Source organism: Amblyomma maculatum, chromosome 3 (assembly GCF_055883805.1).
Source record: "Amblyomma maculatum isolate TAMU_Amacu chromosome 3, ASM5588380v1, whole genome shotgun sequence".
Taxonomy (NCBI): domain Eukaryota; kingdom Metazoa; phylum Arthropoda; class Arachnida; order Ixodida; family Ixodidae; genus Amblyomma; species Amblyomma maculatum.
This window is the reverse complement of record NC_139346.1, coordinates 132,235,890-132,259,104: the sequence shown is the minus strand read 5'-3', so window position 1 is coordinate 132,259,104 and position 23,215 is coordinate 132,235,890. Positions and strand designations below refer to the sequence as shown.

At 45.8% G+C, this 23,215-nt stretch overlaps 1 protein-coding gene across 3 annotated transcripts in view; it reads right to left on the bottom strand.

Annotated features, from left to right (window-relative positions):
• The window catches only part of LOC146196058 (protein strawberry notch homolog 1-like), a 54,908-nt gene that overhangs the window by 29,266 nt on the left and 2,427 nt on the right, over positions 1-23,215 (bottom strand). For 2 of the 3 annotated variants that reach the window (XM_084598067.1, XM_084598066.1), the window contains exons 3-13: positions 21,673-21,978; positions 20,955-21,036; positions 20,597-20,806; positions 17,710-17,794; positions 15,023-15,113; positions 14,614-14,775; positions 12,729-12,864; positions 8,136-8,281; positions 6,850-6,963; positions 6,485-6,667; positions 4,002-4,099 (exon numbers count right to left, since the gene is read on the bottom strand). In XM_084598067.1, the coding sequence (XP_084454193.1) occupies positions 4,002-4,099; positions 6,485-6,667; positions 6,850-6,963; positions 8,136-8,281; positions 12,729-12,864; positions 14,614-14,775; positions 15,023-15,113; positions 17,710-17,794; positions 20,597-20,806; positions 20,955-21,036; positions 21,673-21,978 (1,613 nt within the window). The remainder of the gene's footprint in view (positions 1-4,001; positions 4,100-6,484; positions 6,668-6,849; positions 6,964-8,135; positions 8,282-12,728; positions 12,865-14,613; positions 14,776-15,022; positions 15,114-17,709; positions 17,795-20,596; positions 20,807-20,954; positions 21,037-21,672; positions 21,979-23,215) is intronic. The other variant, XM_084598068.1, reaches the window with a different exon arrangement.

Sequence of the window (23,215 nt, the reverse complement as noted above, 5' to 3'; positions counted from 1 at the left end):
CGGCGGCGCATTCGAGGCGTGGCTTGCTACCAATTGAGAGCCTCGTGGCGGCTTTCAAGCTTGCCGCGCTCGAATTCAAGGCTGCGATTGGGCAATAGCGCGCTCCGCGAGAACGCGGGGGATCGGGCGACTACTATTGGCTGCTGCGGCCGCTGACGCGTCGGTCTCCGCCTCCCCGCGTCGTCTGCTACGGCTCTTTGTTTGCTGTCGTTGTTGGCTTCGCCATTTTTGCGATCGCCGGATTTACGATCTCTTGTCGTGCCCTCCGAACGGTTTCGTGCAACGTGTTAAACGTTGCGTGGTCGCTCACCATGCCTCGAGGTGCGACACGCGTTCAGTGCAGACTTGGCTAGCTTTTTTTTTTTTTTTTTCGTTACGGCGCTTATGCCGCGGAAGATAACCCGAGAAGTCGCTTGCCGCGTTTGGGCCGCTCCTCGTTCCTCTGGCGAGATGCTGCGATAGATAAACCGGGAAACCGCTTGCTGCGTCTGCGCCGCCCACCATGCTAGGGCGAAATGCCGTGGGGGAATCGGGAATGCCGATTGTCGCGGCTTGAGCTCAGGATCGACGGATCTCAGCATGTGGAAAGTGGTCCGCGGCACCAAGGCATTCGCTGTAGCCGATCGGCTAGTCGCACAGACGTTCGCTGCAGCCGAGATCGACGGAGCGCCATAGCCCTAATGTATATTTTGACGGCCGCACCGGACTTGTTCGTGATAATTGCGAGTGTTCGCCTTAAGTGGGGCCGTTATAAGTGGGCTCGACTGTACCTGAATAAATTTTTGAGGGCAAGGCAAGCCCATGTATTCAAAATATTATGTCTGAAATTTGTCATAATTAATTTGGTTAACAAACATAGGTCTAATTGATAACAAAAATTCCAATTCTATGCTATTTTTCAGCAAGAAAATTTAGAAAAAGGGCTTTGTCTTGCCCTGAGGAACCTATCTAGGAATCAGCATGACAAATTGCACAATGCCAGTACCTTTCACAATTTCTCCAGGCTTGATATAAAGGACCTACTCGAACCAGTTTGGTATGCTTCTGTAACTTGAGAACTAGCGTGCACAATTCTATGAAACTTGGTGGTATTTCATTTGTTAATGTCATGAGCCTGTCTTGAAAATTTCATCATGATAACTTGAGAAACAAAAAAGTTATTGTTCTCTCAACCTTTGAGAGCCGTTTTCTCAGAATCAATTTTTTTGCACGGTGTGGCTGCTAGGGAAAGTCATAGCTCAAGAACCGCTTATTGGATTTTCATGAGGTTTTTTTGTTATACAGTTGAATCCCGCCACAACGAATACCGCCACAACGAAATTTCCGCGACAACGAATAATTTTTTATTCCCCGCGAGTATCCTATAAGAATTAATGGCCTAAATTTCTCTGCACAACGAACCATTTTTGCAGAGCGTTTCCGCTTCAACGAAATTTTCGCGTTCAAAATCGAAACCGAAACTAGTTTTATTGGCGAGAAGTCCAAGTCAAATCCAAAGCCACATTAAGCATGAAATCACGTGATTGCAGTTCCGCCATTTTGGCTTTGTGTCGTGGTCGCGTTGTTCACTCGCTGCCTTTCTCTTCGACAACGACGAGTTTTCATCCGCAGGACACGATGGCAACGCAAGTGAAAAAACGCAAAACTCTTTCCCTTGAGCAAAAAGCTCAAGTAATCGCCCAAGCAGAAAGCGGAAGGAAGAAAGCGGCAATTGCTGAAGACTTCGGAATTCCTGCAAGTTCGCTGTCAACGATTCTAGGCAATAAGGACAGCGTGAGAATGGCACTTGCTTCAGGCACATCCTCGAAGCACAAAAAAGTGACGCGGCCCCTCCATGAAGAGTTGGACAAAGCAGTGCATGCGTGGTTTGTGGAAGCACGAGCCAGCAACGTCCCCCTGTCCGGAAGCATCGTCCAGCAGAAAGCCTTGAACTATGCATGCCTACTTGGCATTGATGATTTTAAAGCCAGCATTGGCTGGCTAAACCGTTTCAAGGCCCGCCATAACATCGTTGGAAAAGTGTTGTGCGGCGAGTCAATGTCAGCAGACGTGGACGGAGCAGCTGCTTGGAAGGCGAGTAACATGGCCGGATTTTTAAGCAACTTCGCGCCTGCAGACATTTACAACGCCGACGAGACCGGGCTATTCTACGAGATGTTGCCGGCTAGGACGCTCGACTTCAAGGGGCAGCGCTGTCACGGCGGCAAACACAGCAAAAAACGCATCACAGTGCTGCTTTGCACAAACATGGATGGCTCGGACAAGCGTCCGCCGTTAGTCATAGGCAAAAGTGCCAAGCCGCGCTATTTTAAGGGAACTCGTAGCCTACCTGTGCAGTACAAGGCGAACAACAAGTCATGGATGACCCGCGCTATTTTCACCGAGTGGATGATGGCATTCGACCGCGACATGAAGCGGCAGGGCCGTAAAGTTTGCTTGCTTTTGGACAATTGTTCAGCGCATCACTCCGACGAAGTCAAGCTCACTAACACGGAGCTGAGGTTTTTCCCTCCCAATTGCACGTCTGTCTTACAGCCTCTCGATCAGGGCGTGATTCTTAGCCTGAAGCGCGCTTACCGCGGGAGGTTAATTCAGCAGCTGCTTTTTAACACTGAAACCGGCCGAGACACGAAGGTGGACTTGTACGTGGCACTGCAGATTATGTCTGCTGCCTGGAGCACACTGGGGCGCTCAGTAATTGTGAACTGTTTCAGGCACGCCGGATTTGCCGAAGGTCGACCCGTACACTCTGCTGGCCTAACACCAGGCGTTACAGACGACGACGAAGAGGCGTCACCGGCTCCGGGGATCGCGGCCGCTTGGAAAACGCTGGGAGAAATAAATAGGAACCGTGCCGCCTAATCTCGAGCTCGACGAATACATCGGCGCTGACGCTTGTGTTGTTGTTCACGAAGATGTGAGTGATGAGCAGATCATAAAAGCTGCCCGGAATGATAAGGACTCTTCCGATGAAGAAGACGACGACGTACAGGAAGCGCCGGCTGCGGCAACCGCCGTACAGGTGATGGACGCTTTTGATGTCATCAGGAATTTCGTTGCTGTCCGAGACGACGATGTTGCAATGGGTTTGCTGACCGAGTGCGAAAATCGCGTGACGGCGTTGCTCGCCGTGAAGCGTAAGCAAACCAAGCTTACAGATTTTTGGCATTAAACGCCTTTGCTGCTGCTTGGGCAATTCTTTCTGCGTTTCACATCAAATTTTTGCGATAACGAAGTTCCGCGAGAACGAATTTTTTTTCGTGCACCGTGAATTTCGTTATAGCGGGATTCAACTGTATACCTAAGTAAAATTCTGAGGGCAAGACAATTCGTTTTTTTTTTTTTCAAAATATTTCATGTGTAATTAGGGGCAGTCAATTAAAATATCGTTAAGTCAGGTGTAAATTTGAACACTAAATTTGGGGCTGTACTAAAATTTTTCAGAGAGGAAATTTGGAAAAAGGGAATTGTCTTGCCCTGGGGAAACTATCCAGGAATGACCATAACAAATTTCACACTGCTAGCACATTTTGCAAATTCTCCAGGCCCGCCCCTAGGGACCTATGTAAACTATCTTGATACACTCCTCTAACTTGAGAACCGATGAGCCCAGCTCCATGAAACTTGGTAGTTCTTCAAATGTGTGTACTATGAGCATACCCTGAAAATTTCATTCAGATACCCCAAGAAATAAAAAAGTTGGTGTTCAAGGGTAGCCTCCCCGCTTAATTTTGCGAATAATCTTCACCTTTCTGCTCCTTTGCAGAAGCAGCGCCAACTGTGCCTCTGCACATTAGCCAAGCATGTTAGCAGAGTGAAAGTAACATTCTTCAGAAGTACACCGCCCAACCATGGCTTTTCTCACAAATACTCGTCTCTGAGAAAGGCACGCGTTACCTCCATGGATAACAATCTGCAGCTCTTTTTCTATAAAAAGCCCTTTTGCCCAGGTACATGGAAAGCAGTCAGACTCTCTGCACCTCCCAAAGCAGTACGCTTACTTTGCCGTTGAGACGAAGTCTGAGAGCTCGCCACCTTGTTCCTCCAGCTGTTCCAGTGTCCTGGCCTCTCCTGTGGACTGCAGGCCGATCACAACACACTAGAGAGGAGAGAGAAACAAACAAATTGTAAAACCATGAGCAAAGTGTGCAATATGCACAATGGCATACACAATGCCTCGAACATTCCAAACATACCAAAATCAGAGGTGAGCTGACTGCTCCTACCGACGAGAAACTTAACACAATACTGAACTTCTTTATTCATGTGAGGGGCTTCTCCTTCGTTTCTGAAGCAGAGATACAAGAACTACATAAAATAGGTGCACATAAATGAAAGTTACAAGTTACAATAATTATACAGAGAGCACGGACCCATACAATTCATTATGAACCTAAGTTTTTTTTTTTTAGGAGCAACAAAGGTACCGTGAAACTCGTACCACTTTTTGCAGATTGCAATAAAAGCACCAAAAGCAAGAACAAATTATGGGTATAAAATCATCAGATACCACACCAGTGCCCTATTGGATGAAAACAAATATTCCCGAACTTCTGTAACTATGTCAAATTCAAGAAATATACAAGAAAAATGTGATTGCAGTGTTGACTACACGAGTCTGCTGCATGGCTTGTGTACTGTAGTTTTATAATAGTGAATGAGTGCTATGTGAATAAGAATGTCTATTTTCTCGTATAGTTCCCCTTTTTGCTATAGCTTGTATCTCCTTAACAAATATGTAAGCTAGTGCAACATGTACTGTAGAGAGAGAGAGTGTGTGTGTATTTTGGGTTGCTGTGTGTGTATATATATAATAAAAGCTCGTTAATTCGGACTTCTAGGGACCGTAAGATATGTCCGAATTATCGAGAAAAAAAAAAAAAACATGCAGATTTTATTTTAACATACCTTTATTACTTAAAGTAATCATGGATGCTTGCCTGCTTTCCCGCAGAAACCCGCGCGGATACTATTTTCCTCAGTCCTTCCAGGTGCTCAGCAGCGCGCATGCCATCTGCAGTGCCCCAATAAAATTCCTCTAACACCACGAGGGCCTCTGCTGCTTCCTTCACAGTGCGAGGGGGCCGAGGCTGCTCCTCTCGTAGCCCCTCTTCCTCCTCCGAATCTTCGCCGTGCAGTACGTCCCAGACTATTTCATCCTCAGTTAGAGAGCCGGCTGTAGCAACGCCGTCATCAATGCTGATGTAATCGGCGAGTGTCACCGCATCCGGCAGCACACCTCCGAAATCCGGGCAGTCATCTGCATTGTCGTCTGGCGACACTTCTGCCATTGTGTCATTGCAGGGCTCAGGCAAAACGAAGCCACTGTGTCGAAAACAGTTAGCGATGACGTGCGCAGGCGTGTTCTTCCAAACGTAGGCAAGAATGTTGACCGCGCTCAGAAGATCCATGTCGTACTGCTTACCGACTTCATTGCACAGCAGCATGCGTTCCAGCACGCGCCTGCGGTATTTAGTCTTCACATACTGAATTATACCTTGATCCATCGGTTGGAGGGCCGATGTAGTGTTGGACGGCAAAAAAACAACTTCAATGTTGTTCAGTCAGGTGGCACTGTTATGTGCACTACAGTTGTCAAGGACAATTAACACCTTGCGGTTCTTCGCGGAAAACTGTCGGTCTAACTTTTGTATCCAGCCGCGAAAAATTTCCAATGTCAGCCAAGTCCTTGGCCTCATAGCTCTTCGGCCGTTTCGCCGGTGTTGCCAGCGGGGGCGAGTGCGGTGATACCAGCGCACAACAGAGAAGCAATGAGCCACACTAAAGCAAGCAGTCTTCAATACAACAGCGTAGCGCACCGACAGCAGCAAAACGAGAAAATGGCACCGCCAGTAACGTCGACTCGTGAAAAAAACAAGAAAAAGCGCCCATCCAGCCACAAGTCGAGCCAACTTGATTAATTGATGTCCATGGCAATGCTGCTTTTGGGTATCGCTTTTGCGCCGCGTTCGTCTTATTTTCGTTTTCGAGCCTCGGTAGCTGCCCGAAGTTGTTCGAATTATCTGTTGTGCGGTCAAATCCGTCCGAATTAACGAGAGTTTCGTCACATAGACTCCTATACATAATTCTGGGGACCAGGCACAAAGGTCGAATGATCCAATTTTCCAAATTAACGGGAGTCGAATTAACGAGCTTTATATATATATGTAGTATTGTCCAACTTCTTGTATTTCTTCATAGCTGTTGGTTGTGAATTTTTCCTTTTAATATGGGAATAAGTGTCTACATGATTGCTACACTTAGTGTACCTGTTACTTTTGTATGTATGTGTCAAATGCAATTTGTTTACCCTAGGGGGGAAAGCCCTTACCAGGCCCGTTGGCCTCCTTATAAATAAAGCTTTAAAATCTACTGTCCTCAGCTCGGCCTTGAAGTAATCTCTTCATTGTTTTTCAACTTCTAAGACACTGGTAGAAAGCATTCTCTACACTCTTTGAATTCAACAGTGAGCGCCCAAACCCACCTTGTCGTTCTTGACCGCTTCACGGGCCAGCGACACGACAAAGGGCACCTTGGAGGCGATGCAGAGGTACTTGAAAAAACGCTGATGCGAGGCCCAGAATTGGCCCCACATGGTCTTCTTGATGCGCGAGTCTCCCTCCATCAGCTCAGCCGCCTCTTGGAACATCGCACGGGCATCCACCCACTGCAGCAAAAGCCAAGACAAAGTAATATGGGATCAGACCTTGGCTGTGAACCAGCGAAGTAGACCATCAAGCTGTGTTGTTCTATTTATGCAGGAACGAAAACATCTCCTTACCAGCACTTAGCCCAAGTGCCATGTTAGTGAACGAAGGTCTAAGGGGGAATCAAATATGGGGAACGTACCAGCTTCACAGACTCGTTGTACATGGAGATGAACTGCTTTGTCAGGGGGATCTCCTCAATCTTGAAGGACACACCAGTGAAGCTCAACTGGCGGGCCATGTACATGCCTCTCAGCTGCAGAAAAGAGAAAAACAGAAAACGCAGGTGGTATTCACAACAATCATATCCAAAGCCAGCACATCAGATACATCGGTGGCATGAGCCCCGCTCTTTATTTTTATTAATAACTCCAGCGCATGAAAACACATTTTTCTTTTTTCTTTTTTCACCTGGGGATGAATGCATTCTATCCATTTAAAGACTAACACGTGGGCAGAGAGTGATGTGCAAGACTCTTCATCCAGTTGTGCATTGCCCATGATCACTCACTCATCGAAATGTACGTACCTACAGGCAGAAATCGGGGAGGCTCTGCGCCGGCATTCAGAAGCCTCTTAAAAGATACAAATGGCAGACTTGCAGCCAGGTTTGAGACGTGCACAACATTCTAATTTTTCATGAGCTGAACCAAGTGCGCTGTGCTGCGTTTGCTTCCATTTATTGTGTTCATTGCCAACACCCACTGCTTTCGCAGCTTGCTGTTCATTGGAAATTGATGCAGGCTTACTTCGGGTATGGTGAATGTGTTTGGGCACCCAACGGTTGCAGAGAGGCTCGGCACGGTTCTCGCACTTCCGGTACTCATTATCGCTGCGAACAGATGAAACCCCAACAACCGCAGAGTCCAAATTTCTCTTCTACTTGCCACCTGACTGCGATTGGTGCATGATTGTCGTCTGCTAGTCAGCTCTCTGCGCCCGGTTCTTTATCATATCCGGCAAGCCGCCTAATTGCGTGACATGCCACACGTCATCTGCTACAGGGCTCTTAAACATCCTATATCTCCGCTACATCCTTTCATACATGCCTAGAACTTGGTCATGACTAGTTTTATGACATATCAAAAAGATATACAGTCATTTTGAGAGAAATAAGATTTCGTTTCAGTTGGCCTTCACTGCGAACTCCAGTTGAAATCAATTACCTCATTTTGAGCCTCATTTTGTCTAAAGTGATCCCCTGGCCTAGTCAGCATCAAGGCTCACACAAAGGTTCAACTTCAGCTGGTGCCAAACTAAAAGTGTGTATTACTTGAACACAAAGGTAAAAACATGCTCCCCTATGGATTTGAACGCCAAAACTTTAACGAAACGAGGCCAAAGCTTCCACCAGCAGCCCAGCCGTAAGCACTACTTCAGCTTCTGTTCTAGCTGAGCAGACGCTGCTGTAGAGCTCAAGTGCCTGACCTTCATGTCCATGGCAACCAGCTCCATGGCGCCGACGCCTCGCTTTTCGACAGCTGAGATGAAGTCTGAGAATTCCCGGAAGGGTGTTCCTTCACCCCAGATGCCTAGGCGAGTCATGTATGCCATGTTCTTCGGTTCCGATGCACCTGAAAGAACAAACATCTAGTAGCAGTAATGATCATCAAGCGGATCCTCAACACAAGGATGGAAGCAGGCATGAGAGCAGCAAAAGTCTCATTTTGGAACAGCTAAAGTTCGATTTCAGAGCACGTTTGGAGCAATTTATGGGCTATTTAGGAACACTTTGGAGTAGGCTGACGGCATGAAATGCTACTAAGCCCATTTTATTCTCACACCTTAAGAAAGCTCTATTTAATTTGACCGCCAATAAAGCAGAGAAAATGTTCAAATTAGCCTAAAGTTCAAATGAAATCGAAAAAAATGCTGAAATGTGCGTGTTACCGTAATTTTACCTGCATGACCGCTGCCAGCATCTGAGATGAAACAAGTAAAAAAGACCTTTATTCCCAGTTTTGTCACGCGTTTTGCTTTGCATATGAACACTGCCGGAAAGGTTGAAGGATTGCTTTAAAATCGTAAAAGCCTCCCTACTCTTATGTCGTGCTACTCGGTTGTATTGAGACCACTGCACAAAGTGGCCCCTTTATACGCTTTGAGGATGCGTCACCACAGATTTGCATGGTGAAGCACTGCAGCGAAGCTTGCAGTGCAGTGGAACTGCGCGTTATCAGCTGGCAGCAGAATGTGGACGCACGCACTAGACATATGTGTTAAAACACCATGATGCTATCCCAAAACAAAAATAAAAGAACAGTAACGTCCCGAGCAGCTTCCGATGTGCGCGCCCTATGGCAGCCACGGGTCGGCATGGAGTCAAAGCAAACCCAAAGCTATGAGATTGAGCTCTATCTCGGAAACGCGAACTTCCGATCCCCGTCACACCTGCCACAGCGCACACAACGTGTGCGGGCACAACAGTTACGTGCAATTCAGGTTCGGGAGGGTGACTGCTGGTGGCGCGTGCCGCACCTCAATGCGTCGCCGGACACCGGTGTGTTTGCCGCACACCGCCTGTCATTGCCATCTACCCTGTTGGATGCAGGCAAACAATTGCTATCAGCCGTCGCGCTGCGGCTAATCGCTCTCACGTTTTGTATGTGTCCCCTCTCAGTGGGCACCGGCCGCGACTGAGCTCCTAGTTCAAATTATCTGAACTTCCGAATTAACGAGGGTCGAAGTAAAAAAAGAACTTACTTTAGTCCAAAAACTGCATGGAAATTTATTCTGTACCCCATTTAGCAGAGTTATTTAAGACTGCAATGATTCCGAAAATTTTTTCTAGCGTTCATGAAAAAGAAATAGACAAATGACAGCAGTGGAATCTATTAGCTGCAAAAACTTCAATTCAGAAAAAGCTTGTGCCACCTGCCTTTCATGACAGCCACGGCGATAACAGCTTTATGACAAACACCTTGAGTGAATCAACTGACTCGGATGCGGATGAGGCTGCATGCTTTTCTATAGCGAGCACACAGTGTTGCTCAACTAATGATAATAACTGGCTAAATGTATACTTGCGATGGTCAATTATCACGTAAATTACCGCTTTGGTGCAGCTTGGTACAACAAGTCAGATTGACAGAGAATGACGCAATTGGTGCAGCACTTCCACCCCTGTCAATAGGTTATGCAAGCACAGGTTTGTCCTGAACAAAATGTCTTGTTAGCTCAGCTAATTGGCAAGAAACGATCCATTTTTTTCTTTCTTGTAGCATAATTCAGCAGCTTTTTGCCTGTGAGTGAACACCAAATGAAGAATACATTCCTTTTAAGGAAAAACAAGGCATAGCTTGCTGAAGGTGATCTTGGTGCCAAATATTTCAGCACCTCGAGTAGAATAACTCGAACAGTTTGTGCATGCAGGCTTTAATCCAACACAAAAAACAACACACAATATGCATGCAATTCGAAATCAGGCACACGCTGCTCCAGTTCAACCTCATTATAACGAAGTCAAATTATGAGCAAAAATCTGATCATATTAAATACAGTCAAACCTCGATATAATGACCACGCATATAACGCATTATTGAATATATTGAACTGTTGCGAAATATTTTTGTCAAACATGTATTTTTAACTTCCCATAGCGAGTGCGGTTCGGCATAAAACGGATACAACGAACTTCGTGACGTCAAGCACTACCTCATTTTAATAGCAGGGGGTAGGCTTCGTTGCACCACAAGTATGTTGTGCGGCGCAGCAAACGTTCAGGACTACCTCGCAGGCGCTGACAGCGGCACGATTGAATGTTGCTTTTGCCTTTTTGCGTCTTTTGAGTTTTAGCGTTAGCAGCGGTGTCGCGGCGTGGCCGTCGTAGCGTGCGTTCGGTGGAGGCTGTGTCAGTGGTCGTGTCGAGTGGTGCGCAGGTGTGCGTAGTGCTGTGATGGCAGTGAACGTGAAAAAAAGAGCAGCACTGACGTTAAAGACCAAGCTTGAGATAAAATCAGGGCCTTCAAGAGAGTTTACAAGAGGAGACTGAGACTGTTCTCGTGAAGCTTCGTATGAAGTCGGAGTTGAAGATCGACCTGCTGGGAGCATTAAAGCGGCATGGGACCGCGTGAAAGGCGAAACGATTGCCAACTGCTTTTGGTACGCAGGTTTTGTTCCAGCAGAGGCCCATGCATCAAGTGACGATGGGAACGTCCCGACGAAGCAGAATTAGACCGCGAGCTGGATGAGTGAGGCCTGGAACGATTTTTCGCGTCTTGTTGGTGACATGCCCACAAAAATGACTGTAGAAGACTTTATAGGCGGCGACAACATCACAGCAACCACAACTGCACTGATGGACGCTGAAATCACTGAAATTCTGAACATCCCGCAGACGAAGCTCAGGCTGACCCTGAAGACAATGTGAACATTCCAACTTCACAAGAAGCACTTGCTGCATTAGATTTACTGCGCCGCCAGTGTAGTGCTATTGAGGGCAATGGGTTCGCCCTTGTTGAGTTTTGCAAACTGTAGAACAGAGCGTGATACGGAACGCGATCAACACAAAAAAAGCAGGCCATGATAACGCAGTTCTTTGCGTGCAAATAAATTGACATGACCCAAGCAAGCACCCTAAGAGTTGCTGTGCCTTCTCTGATTGCATTTTGCTGCTCTTGCATGTATCTTTTACGAAATTTTATGCTACGAATTATGGATATAGCGAACTATTTTCCAATTTTTTAACTGTTCGTAATAATGAGGTTTCACTGTATTAATCTTAAATTATACACACATATTCCTGCAAGAAACCTCCTGGTAAACCCAAGAAAGGGGCACTCTAACGTGCAAAAACATGCAGTTGTTTAATTCAAGGAATTCAAAAACTGAATTAAATGTAGCCTTTCGTTTGGTGCTGGAGAACAAAAATGAGCAGAGAAATGGAGGTGCTGGCCCCACACACTACTAAAGATTTATTTAAAGACAATGCTATCTTCATTTTGAGGTAATTGACAATATTTGGGAGGACAAATTTATTTACAAATAAAGAAAACTGTAGCGCTGTCATCACTACTTTTATCACCTGCAAAAACTAGCCAATAGTATTTTGGTCTGTCAATAGTCAAATTGTGTACAGCAGTGATTGATAATTTCTTGGTCGGTCAGCAGCAAAAGAGTCATGAACAGTGACAAGGCCCTCAAACATAACAATTTGGAAGTGGCAGTTGACGTGACACGGCTTAGCACACACCCTCTTTCTTCACAGTGCTTTTGTGTCGACGTCTTCAATCTTCTACCTTGCATTCACGATTGCTGACAGTGGACTAGGTGCAACACTGAAGTCTGTGGCAATGTCCTCTTTCTGCACCCACTGTCGAGCATCCTAAGTATGTTGCCCTTACGACACAGCTGTTAAGCCTGTGCGACTCCAAGATGTCCTAGGATGTGTGCGTGCTGCAATATCATCATTCTGCAGGCATTACATGACCACAAACAAAAGCTGCTTACTACCACTATTTCTCTACCAAAGATGTGAACACACAGAAAAGTAGTAACCTATAGAAGGTGAAACTGAACACGTGATGGCTTTGCCAATGTTGGCAAAGCTTCCAGAAGTGACCAAAGACGTGATCCCGGCTCGTCATTACCTTCTACGAACCGGATTTGTTATTAAATCTCTTCTGCGAGAGCTAAAAAAGGAGCTGTGCACACTGGAGTGAAAGTTTCTAAATGCCTTTATACCTCATTCAGCAGTTAAATTTTTCAAAATCAGACAGTTCGGATCATACATTTTCCTGGATAATATGCTCTATTCCTGCATTAAAAAAAAAGAAAAACGCACCAATGAGATTTTTTACTGTATTTAGATGTATCTGAGTTGACCACTGCAGAGTTATACTGTACTGTACTGACCAACTTCTATTTGTCCCCATTAAGCCAATCATGTCAACAGGGACCCATCGTGATCATTTCAAGGCTCTATTATCGGCGATGTGAGCCTTCTCTCTCACACACACACTCTTCTCACACACACACAAAAAAAATATTAATAATCTTGCACAAGTAAAAGCAAGAACCAACCTGTGGCACTAGCATAGACCACTCGTGCCTTTGGAAGCTTGTTCTGCAGCTCAAGGACAGTGAGGCCTGTCTTTGTTGGCTTGGATGAACCCACGGGGCAAAGGTTCTTGGCTTTGTGGCACTCGTCAAATACAATCTGAACAAAAGCTGCAGTCAAGGAACATGGTGTACATCCTGCAACATGCCAATACTAGCGCTGCTCCTGCAAAGTGGTTCAGTGAGCGGAGAAGTTCTCACAATGCGCAATGGATACAAATGGGAACTAAGTGGCGTTTCAAAGGAGGCTCTACAAGCATCGCCATCAACCTCTTGTCATGCACACGCCACAGTTTCCAGCAGCTACATGTTTGCACGTGCAAGGTGGCCCTAATTTCGGTCCAGCTGATGTCACCCGGCAATCAATAAAGTGCCCAAGAAAAAAGTAAAAATTTTCCTGTACACATAATAAACTTTTTTCCAAAATGCTATTCCACAGTAAAATCAGCTTTTTACCATTTGACCCCAGCCAACACCTGAAAAATGACACATGCACACTGTTCGGTGTACAGCCAATCCCAGATACATTGAACTCAAAGGGAGCAGCAAAATATAGTTCCAGATATGAATGATTCCATACACAAAACATGCCAGCAGGCGAGCTTCTCCGTAAAACAGAAGCGTGAATATGGCGAGTTGAAGCTAGCGGCACACTTCCTGCAGTGACATGGTGCTCACCGGAATGCCGGCACCCACATGTTGTCAAGCAGCGACTCTGCGCAACATAATAGTGCCATCTTGTGCCAGGCGTCAAAAAGGGGGACACAGTGGGAGCACCTCGGCATGCCGCTCCACAAGGTCAAGCGCACATACCGAAATCTGGCAGGGGCAGGTCCGAGAAAGTTGGAACATTGGCACTCACACTACTTGCATCAAAGTTGCACCGGACAGTGCTTTGGGAATGGCATTGCCGACCTTAAGGGGGCCCAATTCTGTTACTGGTACCCTACAAGTGCAATTAGCATTAGGGTACAGTTGAATTCAGAGTCACCTTCAGAAGCAAAGCAAGCCGCGTGAATCGTTGCAAGCCTTCGGTCAGCAAGACTGGCTTCACCATAAGAAACTGGTTTGATGCATCAAAAGCCAGCTTCCCGGTACAACTGAACTGCTATGAAAAAAAAAAAAAAAAAAAAAAAAAAAAAAAAAAAAAAAAGAGAAAATATGGAGGAAACAAGCTCCACATCTTAAGATATGAGGTAATAGCATTAATGGCTCCCGTCAGCAGCTCCCTCGTTCCTGAAATTACTTTCTGTTAGCTTAGTTACCAATATCTTCACTTGTGCCTCTAATAGCGCACGCATTACTATTAACATACAGTCCTGAGCAACCCCAGTTGGTAGCTCCTCCTAATTTTGTGGCAGCACTTTGTCCGCACACATCCCACAAAGCATCAGCGGATCAGTGCTTGGACATGTCAGCTACCAGCTACCGCCTGGCAGCGCAATGCCCGTGGTTTATCGCTTGCAACCCCGATGCCGGTTTCTCTGGAGAACGCGGCCTTTAACACTTTCATGTTAACAAGCACACAAGATCAAAGACTACTTTCAGGCATACTCGATGTTCACCCTGTCCCATGGTTTTAGTGCTAGGCGCCAGCCGGAACCCAAGGCTATGCAGCCGACCTGGCTCCAAGTGCAAAAAAGGATGGTGGGAGCACCATTTCGCACATGATTTATATTCTGAGAGCTTGATATAAGAAATAATTAGATATGTCCGAGATCGATAGTATGAAAAGCTGTAACACGGAGGCTAACAATCAATCGCTACACCCATTGCCGATGTGCACACAATGGAGGAAGCGACATTCACACCAAAGCCTATTGGGAGAAAAACACACGCAAAAGGATACGACACCATCAAAATCATCGCCGCACCAATGCAGGAGCTGCTTGAGTCGTGTCTTGTACTTGCCACCGCTCTGGCTTTCACCAATCAGAGACGAGTACGTGGAAAATATGACGCCCTTCTTCACGCTGCCATTCACCTTGGAGGAGATCTTCGCGTATTTGAACTGAAACAGCACGCACACACTGCTGCAGCATCGGACGCAACAGCGAGGCAGGAGTCTTGTGACTACGGCCTCTCAAAGCAGTGCCCCGCTCTAGAAAGCTCACTTAGGGCAATACTTCTATATGATCCAACATCAAACAAGGTGCCACACATGGCCAAAAGGGTGTTCGTTAACCAGACCCTGTATCCAACCTTACATTTATACTGAACATTAAGCATTTCAAAGAGACATACTTAAGTTGACATACCTTGTTTAAAGAATGAACCTCAATTTTTCCAGCACCAATGTCCCGCAGGTCTCGTTCAGAATCATACTTCAAATCATTTGACACGCTCACCCTATAAAGGTAAAACAAAAAATCAGTGTGGGGGGAGAAAAACTTTTAGAGTGCGAATACAGGCAAAACGTCTGTCCATGAACAAAACCCCAAAGTGAATGCTTCTTTAAAAACTACTTACTACGAATGTTCATCAAGTGTTCTGTATGCTCTTGCTGCTACTCTGTCTTCTAATCAGGAGCTGAGGGAGCCAGCTTAAAACTGCGCAGCTTAAACCATAGACACGGCAGCTAACTTGCAACAAAAAGAAAGAAGCAAATGAAACTCAAGGGTGGTGTACTTTATTACAGCAGATGTGAAACAAACTGCCACCCTGCACACTAACGTTACAATGGGCTGCAAAGGGCCACGCTCCCTCACATCATGGCTTTGTCAACCTCATGAGAGAAGGACACGGCCCTCTGGCTTCACACAGGATTTATCACCGCTAAGCTGGCCTATGCAACCAGTTGTTTCGTATTAAGAAAACATGAGCTGCACTTCAGCCCTTACTAGCATAAGGAAACGATGAAGAACATTGCATTGTCACAACTAAATGGATTGTACTAGCTACCCAATTCTTTGCGACTAGTGCTGCCCGTATGGAGTGGTGTTAAAGAAACAAAAGATTACTTGCCAATGCAATCTGTTGTTCCATATTAAAGGGAGACACGGGGGGTTTGCGACCGAAAAATAACCAACAATTGATTTTCAAAAGTTTTTTCCCAAATATAGATGTTCTGAGAAACCAATACACAAAATATTATAACTTTCTGTTAAGTACTGTATTTACTCGCATAATGCTCGCACTCTCAACATTGGGCGTCAAAAATTCGAATTTTTTTCCCTCGCATAATCATCGCACCACCAATAATACCACCGCGAGAGTAGTCTGCTAGTAGTAACAAGCGCCATCTTTGGAGCGCTACTGAACCTAGCTGGCCTCGTGTGCACACGCTACCTGGTGGCGATAGCGTACCCAGGTAGGTGATCATCATCATCAGAGCTTTTGGATCACACCAGTTGCGAAACTCCAATTGTAGCGCCATCTGGAAGCGTTCAATAAAAGCTTTTGCAATTGCCGTCACTGCATTTTAGAAATCACATTTTCCCCTCTTAATTATAAAACTATATGGCTGTTATATTTAAGATACTCAATGTCTTCAACTAATTTGGTTTTCCATGGTGGTTGAGCATTTATCAACAATCTGAAAGTTTGCAATTTAGGCGCAGTTTTCTTTAGTGGCCGCGGGCGCCGCCACTATTCGTATACACCCAAATTTTGACCAATGAAAGCCGTCGTTTTCGTGGGGAGTGATGAGGCTGCGTGCGGCAAATAAAGTGCTTTTGGCGACCCTGTACTTTTGAAACAAGGGTAAGTTCTGCTTAAAAGTAATGTTTTGGCTATATTTACAATAGCTGGCCTAAGAGTCCCACTTCACACCTATTTAAATTTGCTTTTAGTGCTGGAAAACATTTGCTTGACATTTTCCCCGCATAATTATCACACCTTCAACTTAGCATCAATTTTCTGCAAAAAAAAAGTGCGAGCATTATGCGAGTAAACACGGTACTTATTGCTCTTTAAAGTCATCAATGTGAGTTTTCCTCGCGAAAATGACACGAAAAATGGTCAAAAGTGTTTTATACAAAAACTACGCTGTGGAGCGCCACAATTTTTGTCTAGTTTAAAGCGTGAAGCACTCAGCCATCTGTTTTTGATGGGAAACCGTTCATGCGTCTGGCAAAACGACGCCAACCGCACCCACCACGGCTGCAGTCACGTGAAATGCCGCCAGATGCCCTATCATCGGAGACCGCCGACACTACAACGCCTGCTGCGGCGTCGCCGCAATATGCTGCAACAAATGACGGAGCCGGGAGAGCCGTCTGTGCAGACACACCACTTCTGTCAGGCGCGGATAAAACAGAACTAGAGCATCGCACGACGAAGGCACGGTGTAAACTTTGTCAGTGTCAGGCACTCGGCGAAAGCGGTCTCTTTTGGGATCAACGATCAAAGATGCGCCCTCGTCGGGAACGCCGTTGACTGTGCTAGCCCTAAACTCAGGGAACAAGCTGCTCGAGGGCGTGAAATGCAAAGTGTGCGGCAGTTCCATGAACATTGCAAAAGGTGAGCTGAATTTGGGCTTGCTGTGAAGCGCCCACTCAATTGTGAAGTCTGTGGGCAGGTGAAAATCACTTGGAGGTTGCCTAGGGTAGGTATGAACGCAACCTGCAAGCCCTTCGAAGCAAACATTCTCGTCGCACATGTTGCTGCAATCACGGGGAATGGGCAGATCGCGTTGAACGACATGTTCTCCGCACTCAATTTTTCGCAGCAGGGGTATGCATTGCAGAACGTACCAAGACTACTTGAAAGGCAAGTTAAACCTTGCTGCTCTGAACACTGCCGCTTATGTGATGAATGAGTGTGCTGATGCGATGAAACTTGCCTACCGGAACCTAAACTTTAAACACACGGGAAATATAGCTGCTTCGTTCGATGGAATGTGGCTCACTTCACCATTCATCACATTTCCGATTGTGCGCCCCATCCTTTGAGACTATGCTGCTCGTGTGGAGTGGTATTAAAGAAGAAACAAAAGATTGCTCACCATATGGCCCTTTTGCGGCCCAGGAGGTAGTTCTCGTAGATGATCCCTGCGATGGTTCGGCCTTTTCCCACACCGGCGCCATCACCTGAGAGGAAAACGAGATCAGATGAAGAATGACGGGCCAACCCATTTCTGCAGCTGCTCACATTAAACCAACATGTTGGCAATTTAATTGTATCAGCAGCGCACACACAATCAAGAAAAAAGGAGATAGGGCAGAGCGCTAGTTTAACTACCCGGCAGATTGTATTATTCATGTTGGTGATGACAAGAGCTTGAAAACAATCACTATCATCTCCAACCTAATTGTGCTCACCCTTTATACAGTATTTATTGGCATAATGGTCGCACCCCTAAATTTTGAGGTCAAAATTCCATTTTTTAAGTTCTGCGTAATGATCGCACCCCGAACTTTCTTCCGCCGCCATTTTTGTTTTTATGTCCCAGACTGGTGTAGCGGCAGCCGCCTGTTGGTTGATCTGCAGTCATCCCGCAGCGAATGCATTCCAATGAGTTCCCATGATTCCTTGATTAAAACGCGCTTTGCAGCGTTTGCCATTTTGCAATTCGACAGTTTCGCAGCGTGCTTTGTGGTTTTGTGCGAGTTTACTCCATTTCACCATGGGGCAGTATACCAGTTACACTGCCGCGTTCAAGCTTAAGGCTGTTGACTATACACTGGAGCATGACAACCGCGCTGGTGGCAGGCATTTCAGCGTCGACGAAATCCGGATATGCTATTATTTGAAGAAGCAGCGTGAGAAGCTGATGGCTGCGAACAAGACACGGCGGGCTTTCTGCGGACCCAAAACGGGCGAGTTGCCTCGTGTTGAGGAGGTGGTCCTAGAATATGCGAGGGACCTGCGCTAGGATGGTTATGCAGTGTCATTAGAAATGATACAGACGCAGGCGCGCACAACTGCCAGGAAGCTGGGAATTGCCGCAAAGGATTTCCGCGCTAGCTCCAGTTGGACGATTCGCTTTATGCGACGGAATGAACTTTCCCTGAGGCAGCGGACGTCGTCGTGCCAAGAAGACAGCCACATCGCACGCTTTGGATGGAACGGAAGATGACTTTCTGTGGGATTGTGAAGATGCTCCCAGCACGACACTGCCGTTTCCGATGACGAGTTGTGCAGCAATGAAAGCGAGGATGGCAAGGATTCAGATTCGGTTTAGAGTACTGACAAGAAAAAATAAATGGGCATTGTGCAGTTCATGTGATACTTAATGTGCGTGTTTATTATTTTTGGTTGTAATCGAGATATCTGTTCTAAGACATCTGACCTGCAACTTTTTGCGTTTTCAGTGCTTAAAAATTTGTTGTGGAAAATTTACCCCACTTAATAATCGCACCCCAAAATTTGCGTCGTTTTTTTTTTTTTTTTTAAAGTGCAATCATTATGTGAGTAAATATGGTATACCCTGCAAACTTCCAAACCTTATCTACCACAGAGTGTGAATGAAGTGAGACAAATTGAGCAATTTCAGGGTACTTACATAGTAAAAACATGTTACAGAGTGGAAAAGTTAAGGTGACTGTCCAGTTTTGCCGTCCACAACATTTTCAATAAATTTCTTTGCTCAAGTTGGTTTTTGGAGAAAAGAAAGCATGGTATCCGTCTCACTTCTCGTTGGACATGTACACCGACAGTGAACGGCATTCAACTAGAGGTACACGTGTCATCGGTTTGAGTCCCTAATTATTGCGAACTAGCCTCCAAACAGAGTAGCAAATGGGGTGCAGAATGCTAAGTGAAATGGTATGACAAAACCCTGAACACAATCTTGATACAAACTCACATGCATGCAACAAAGTTCAATTCCATGAGTCTGCAAGAACTTTTTTCTATTTCTTCCTGCTGCTTTTCACCTTACCAGTACGACAACACCTAAGCCGTGTTTTTGTAGACACAAGGTCCTCCTAATGCTGTCGCGTAGAACAGTTCGATATAGCCCGCATCCTAAATACAAATCTTAAGAATTGCATGCAAAAGTGTCTCTCATAGCCAGAATTGCTTTGGGACATTACACCCACAAACCAAGCCAAAATGCATGTAAAAGCAGCGCAATTTAGTCACTGAAAGAGCGGCAACTCAGGTCATACTTGCTAGAGAAATGGGGTGGGTTTTTTTCTGCATTTTCAAACCTGCTTGCAGCAATTCAGGAGGCTAATTTGCTATAGAGAATCGAACTAACTACACATGCACCTAAGACAAGTATAGGTGTCCACTGAGAAGTAAGTTACTGCTCCTATCAGTGGAATGATAAAATGGCAATGAAGGTATTTAAATTTACTCTACAGGTTGAGCCTTCCCCTTTCTGAGCTGTTTTGGTTTCGGTCTGAAAAACTTGGCTAGGTTGTGTGTAACGCAAAAACTGTGATATGCTCACTCCTTCACAGTTTTAATACACTACAATGTAGTGTATTACATACACAATGATGTAGTGACTACATCATCAAAAGCCAGCCTGCATCGACAACAGGAATCAAAGTGAAGAAGCAGTGATTATACTGCTGTATGTCCATATCATATATCGGAGTTATTTCATCCCTCTCATGACCTAGACGTCCATTTGACGTCATAGCCATCACTAGGCTGTTGAAACCAAAACAAAAAATGACGAGAAAACTAAATTCATAATGACTAATTTAGAACCTTTAGGTAGAATTTAGAACCTTTAGATGTACCACAAGTGATACATCTGTCGTAATGTCTTGCTATTCACTAACAAGAAAAATGCAACCAAAATTTGGTGCCTATGGTACTTTAGGACACAAGGGCCATACAAAGCTGCTGAATGAAACCATGTGGCCTTTGACCATAGTGCAGTCATTTTTGCTGTTCACATACAATCAGCTTGAAATAGGTGCACAGGTACGCACCAATGAGGAACCCGGCCCGGCTGCCATCGGCAAGCAGCACTTCGTGCTGCTGGCTGGCATAGACGATGGCCTCCAGCTGTAGAGCAGAGAGGAGGCCACGGTCGATGACCTCCTCCGGAATAGACAGGTTGTACCAGACATTTGGTGGCTGCACACTTGACAGAGAGCTGGTCTCCACCACAGGGTCAGGGTGCCGCTCGCCAATCTTGACTGCAGCCAAGGCAAACAAAAAATGAGAAGTGGAAGCAACTGACAAGGTCCCAGCTGTTGCTGCAGCAATGCCCACGCTACAGGCAGAAGCATTCTTGTTCATGAGTAAAAAGAAAACAAGCGAAACAATAAAGATGAAGTGACTTACGTTTTGATGGTGTGTACTCTGCATATGTTTCAGCTAGTCCTAGCTCCTCTTCTTCCTCCGCATCCTCTCCTGTGTGTTGGGCCTGCAAAGCACACACCTATTTACTCCTATCCTATTGCCATGAAGTGATACTGCCCAGTGCATCCCAGTGAACTTCTGGCTTGCAGGGAAGGACAGCTCCCAAGATGGCACCCGCTAGCTACAGTTTATAAAATGACACACCCAGGCTGTACCACTTACAGCTAGTGCAATGAACCAGACACCGATATATACCCCCAATGCAAGTCGTCTTAGCACACGCCAGACGACAAAGGCAGCCATGCCCGCTTCCCTCTAATGCCGCACAGAGCCTATGCACATATAGTGGATAGAAGCAGGCTAGAAATCAGGGGCACCTCAAAAGACGTCAACAGGTCTCCCCGGTAAAGTATGAAACAGGAGAAAAAAAAAAAGCAATCATTACTGAGCAAAGACTGACCAGGGCCTGTATTCCGTATTTGTGTCATTATCGAAAGTTGTGCTGTCTCCCTGACCTCAAGTTTTGATTGGTGGAAAAGCTGGAACACGATGTCAGTTTGGTTGCCACCACTTTTGGTTCTGGTGTGTCCACGAATCAGATCACTAAAGGTCAGGAAAATAACGACACTTTCGATAACAATGCGAACTCGGAATACGGACCCAGAGCTGCTTTATGACAAGGCATGCACACAACACACACCTGAGTGGGCATGCCCGTGGGTCCCATGGCATACTTCATGTCAAAGGGTGGTCGGAACATGGGGTATGGAGGTGTAGCCCCGTTGCCGGCCTTGAACCCAAAGGGGGGCACCATGTAGTAGGGGGCGCTTCCAGGCCCCTTGGCATCCATAGGCCCACCACCCCCTGGTGGGAACTTGCTGCTGGAGCCCCCATGGTGGAAGGGCATCTGCTGAGCCATGTGGTGTGCCATTTGCTGGGCCATATGCTGCGCCATCTGCTGGATCATGTGCGGTGGCAGGTAGTTCATCAGGTGCGGAGGAATCTGCTGCAATGAAAAACAACCATGCCACGCAGGCTTCTTTCACAATTCCAAGAAACGTAATGCATCTGAACCACACAAAAGGTACAGCCACAAGTATGCACATAAAAGTTGCAATATTTATGCTCCACTGACATAGCAAGCAACAATGTAGTGAAGCTTAGTTATACCTATACCATATTCATGCAAGTAGCCTAATTATGAGGCTCCAGCCAGATGCATATGTCAAACACTTTGCTACAACAAAGTACCAGTTCACCAAGAACAGCAAAACTTTGTTACAATTATTGCTCAAGACAACCAGCCCATGAATCCTAGACAAGTAAAATGTTGCTGCAATTGATCAATCGGTTGAAGATAGAAAAGAGTGCGTGTTCAAAAATTAAAATTCAGTCTGAATCGAATATGCTTGTTATTTGGTTCATATTTAATAAAAAATGAGTATTTGATTATTTTTCAGTTATTTTAGGACTTAATATTTGGCAGCAACCAATACTGTTGACTTTCACAAATTTGATTGCAGCAAGACCTCAAGTCACACAATATTTTCCAAAGATTAAATTCATTGAGTGAAGAAAACGGTAACATAGCATCCTCTCAAGGCTGTAAGTGGAGCTTAAGGGCAGCAGTGCAATTGCCACAGCATGCACGCGTGCTTGCTGTGTGCACATGAGCCCCTTGCATTGCAACTATGGCACAAGACTACCAGAACTGTGGTGCACCAGGTGCAGTGCATGTGTATCTTCTTTTGCTTCATACCCGAGCAATGCTATCAGTGTAGGGTTACAGTCTAGTAGTGCACGGCATGGGGCGGAGGTAGTGGCAAACTGTTATCCAATTTCATGCAACGCTTTCAGCCGCACCAGTGCCGTTCCAGTGATGTTCTCAACATAAGAACTGTTGTAAAAATAAACAAATTCATATGGTATTAGCGTTCTTTAGCTTTCTCTTCAGCACTTCAGAATTCAACGATTTTCGAGAACTCCACAAAATTTCCCAAACTCTCAAGGCCCTTGAAAACATTTCTTCTATATTCAAGGGCTTTCAAGGATGCGCAACGACCTTAGCAGTTTCCTAAAGCCACACAGGAGCTTTTGAAAGACACCTACTGAAAGAGCCCTGTATTAAATTCAATCAAATGGGTTACATTAACGCGGACTGGCATCATGCGGCTGAGCCCAGGAGAACATTGCATTTTTTCTCCACCGACATGAGGTGGTCGTAACCAGGTGCCAATTCTGTG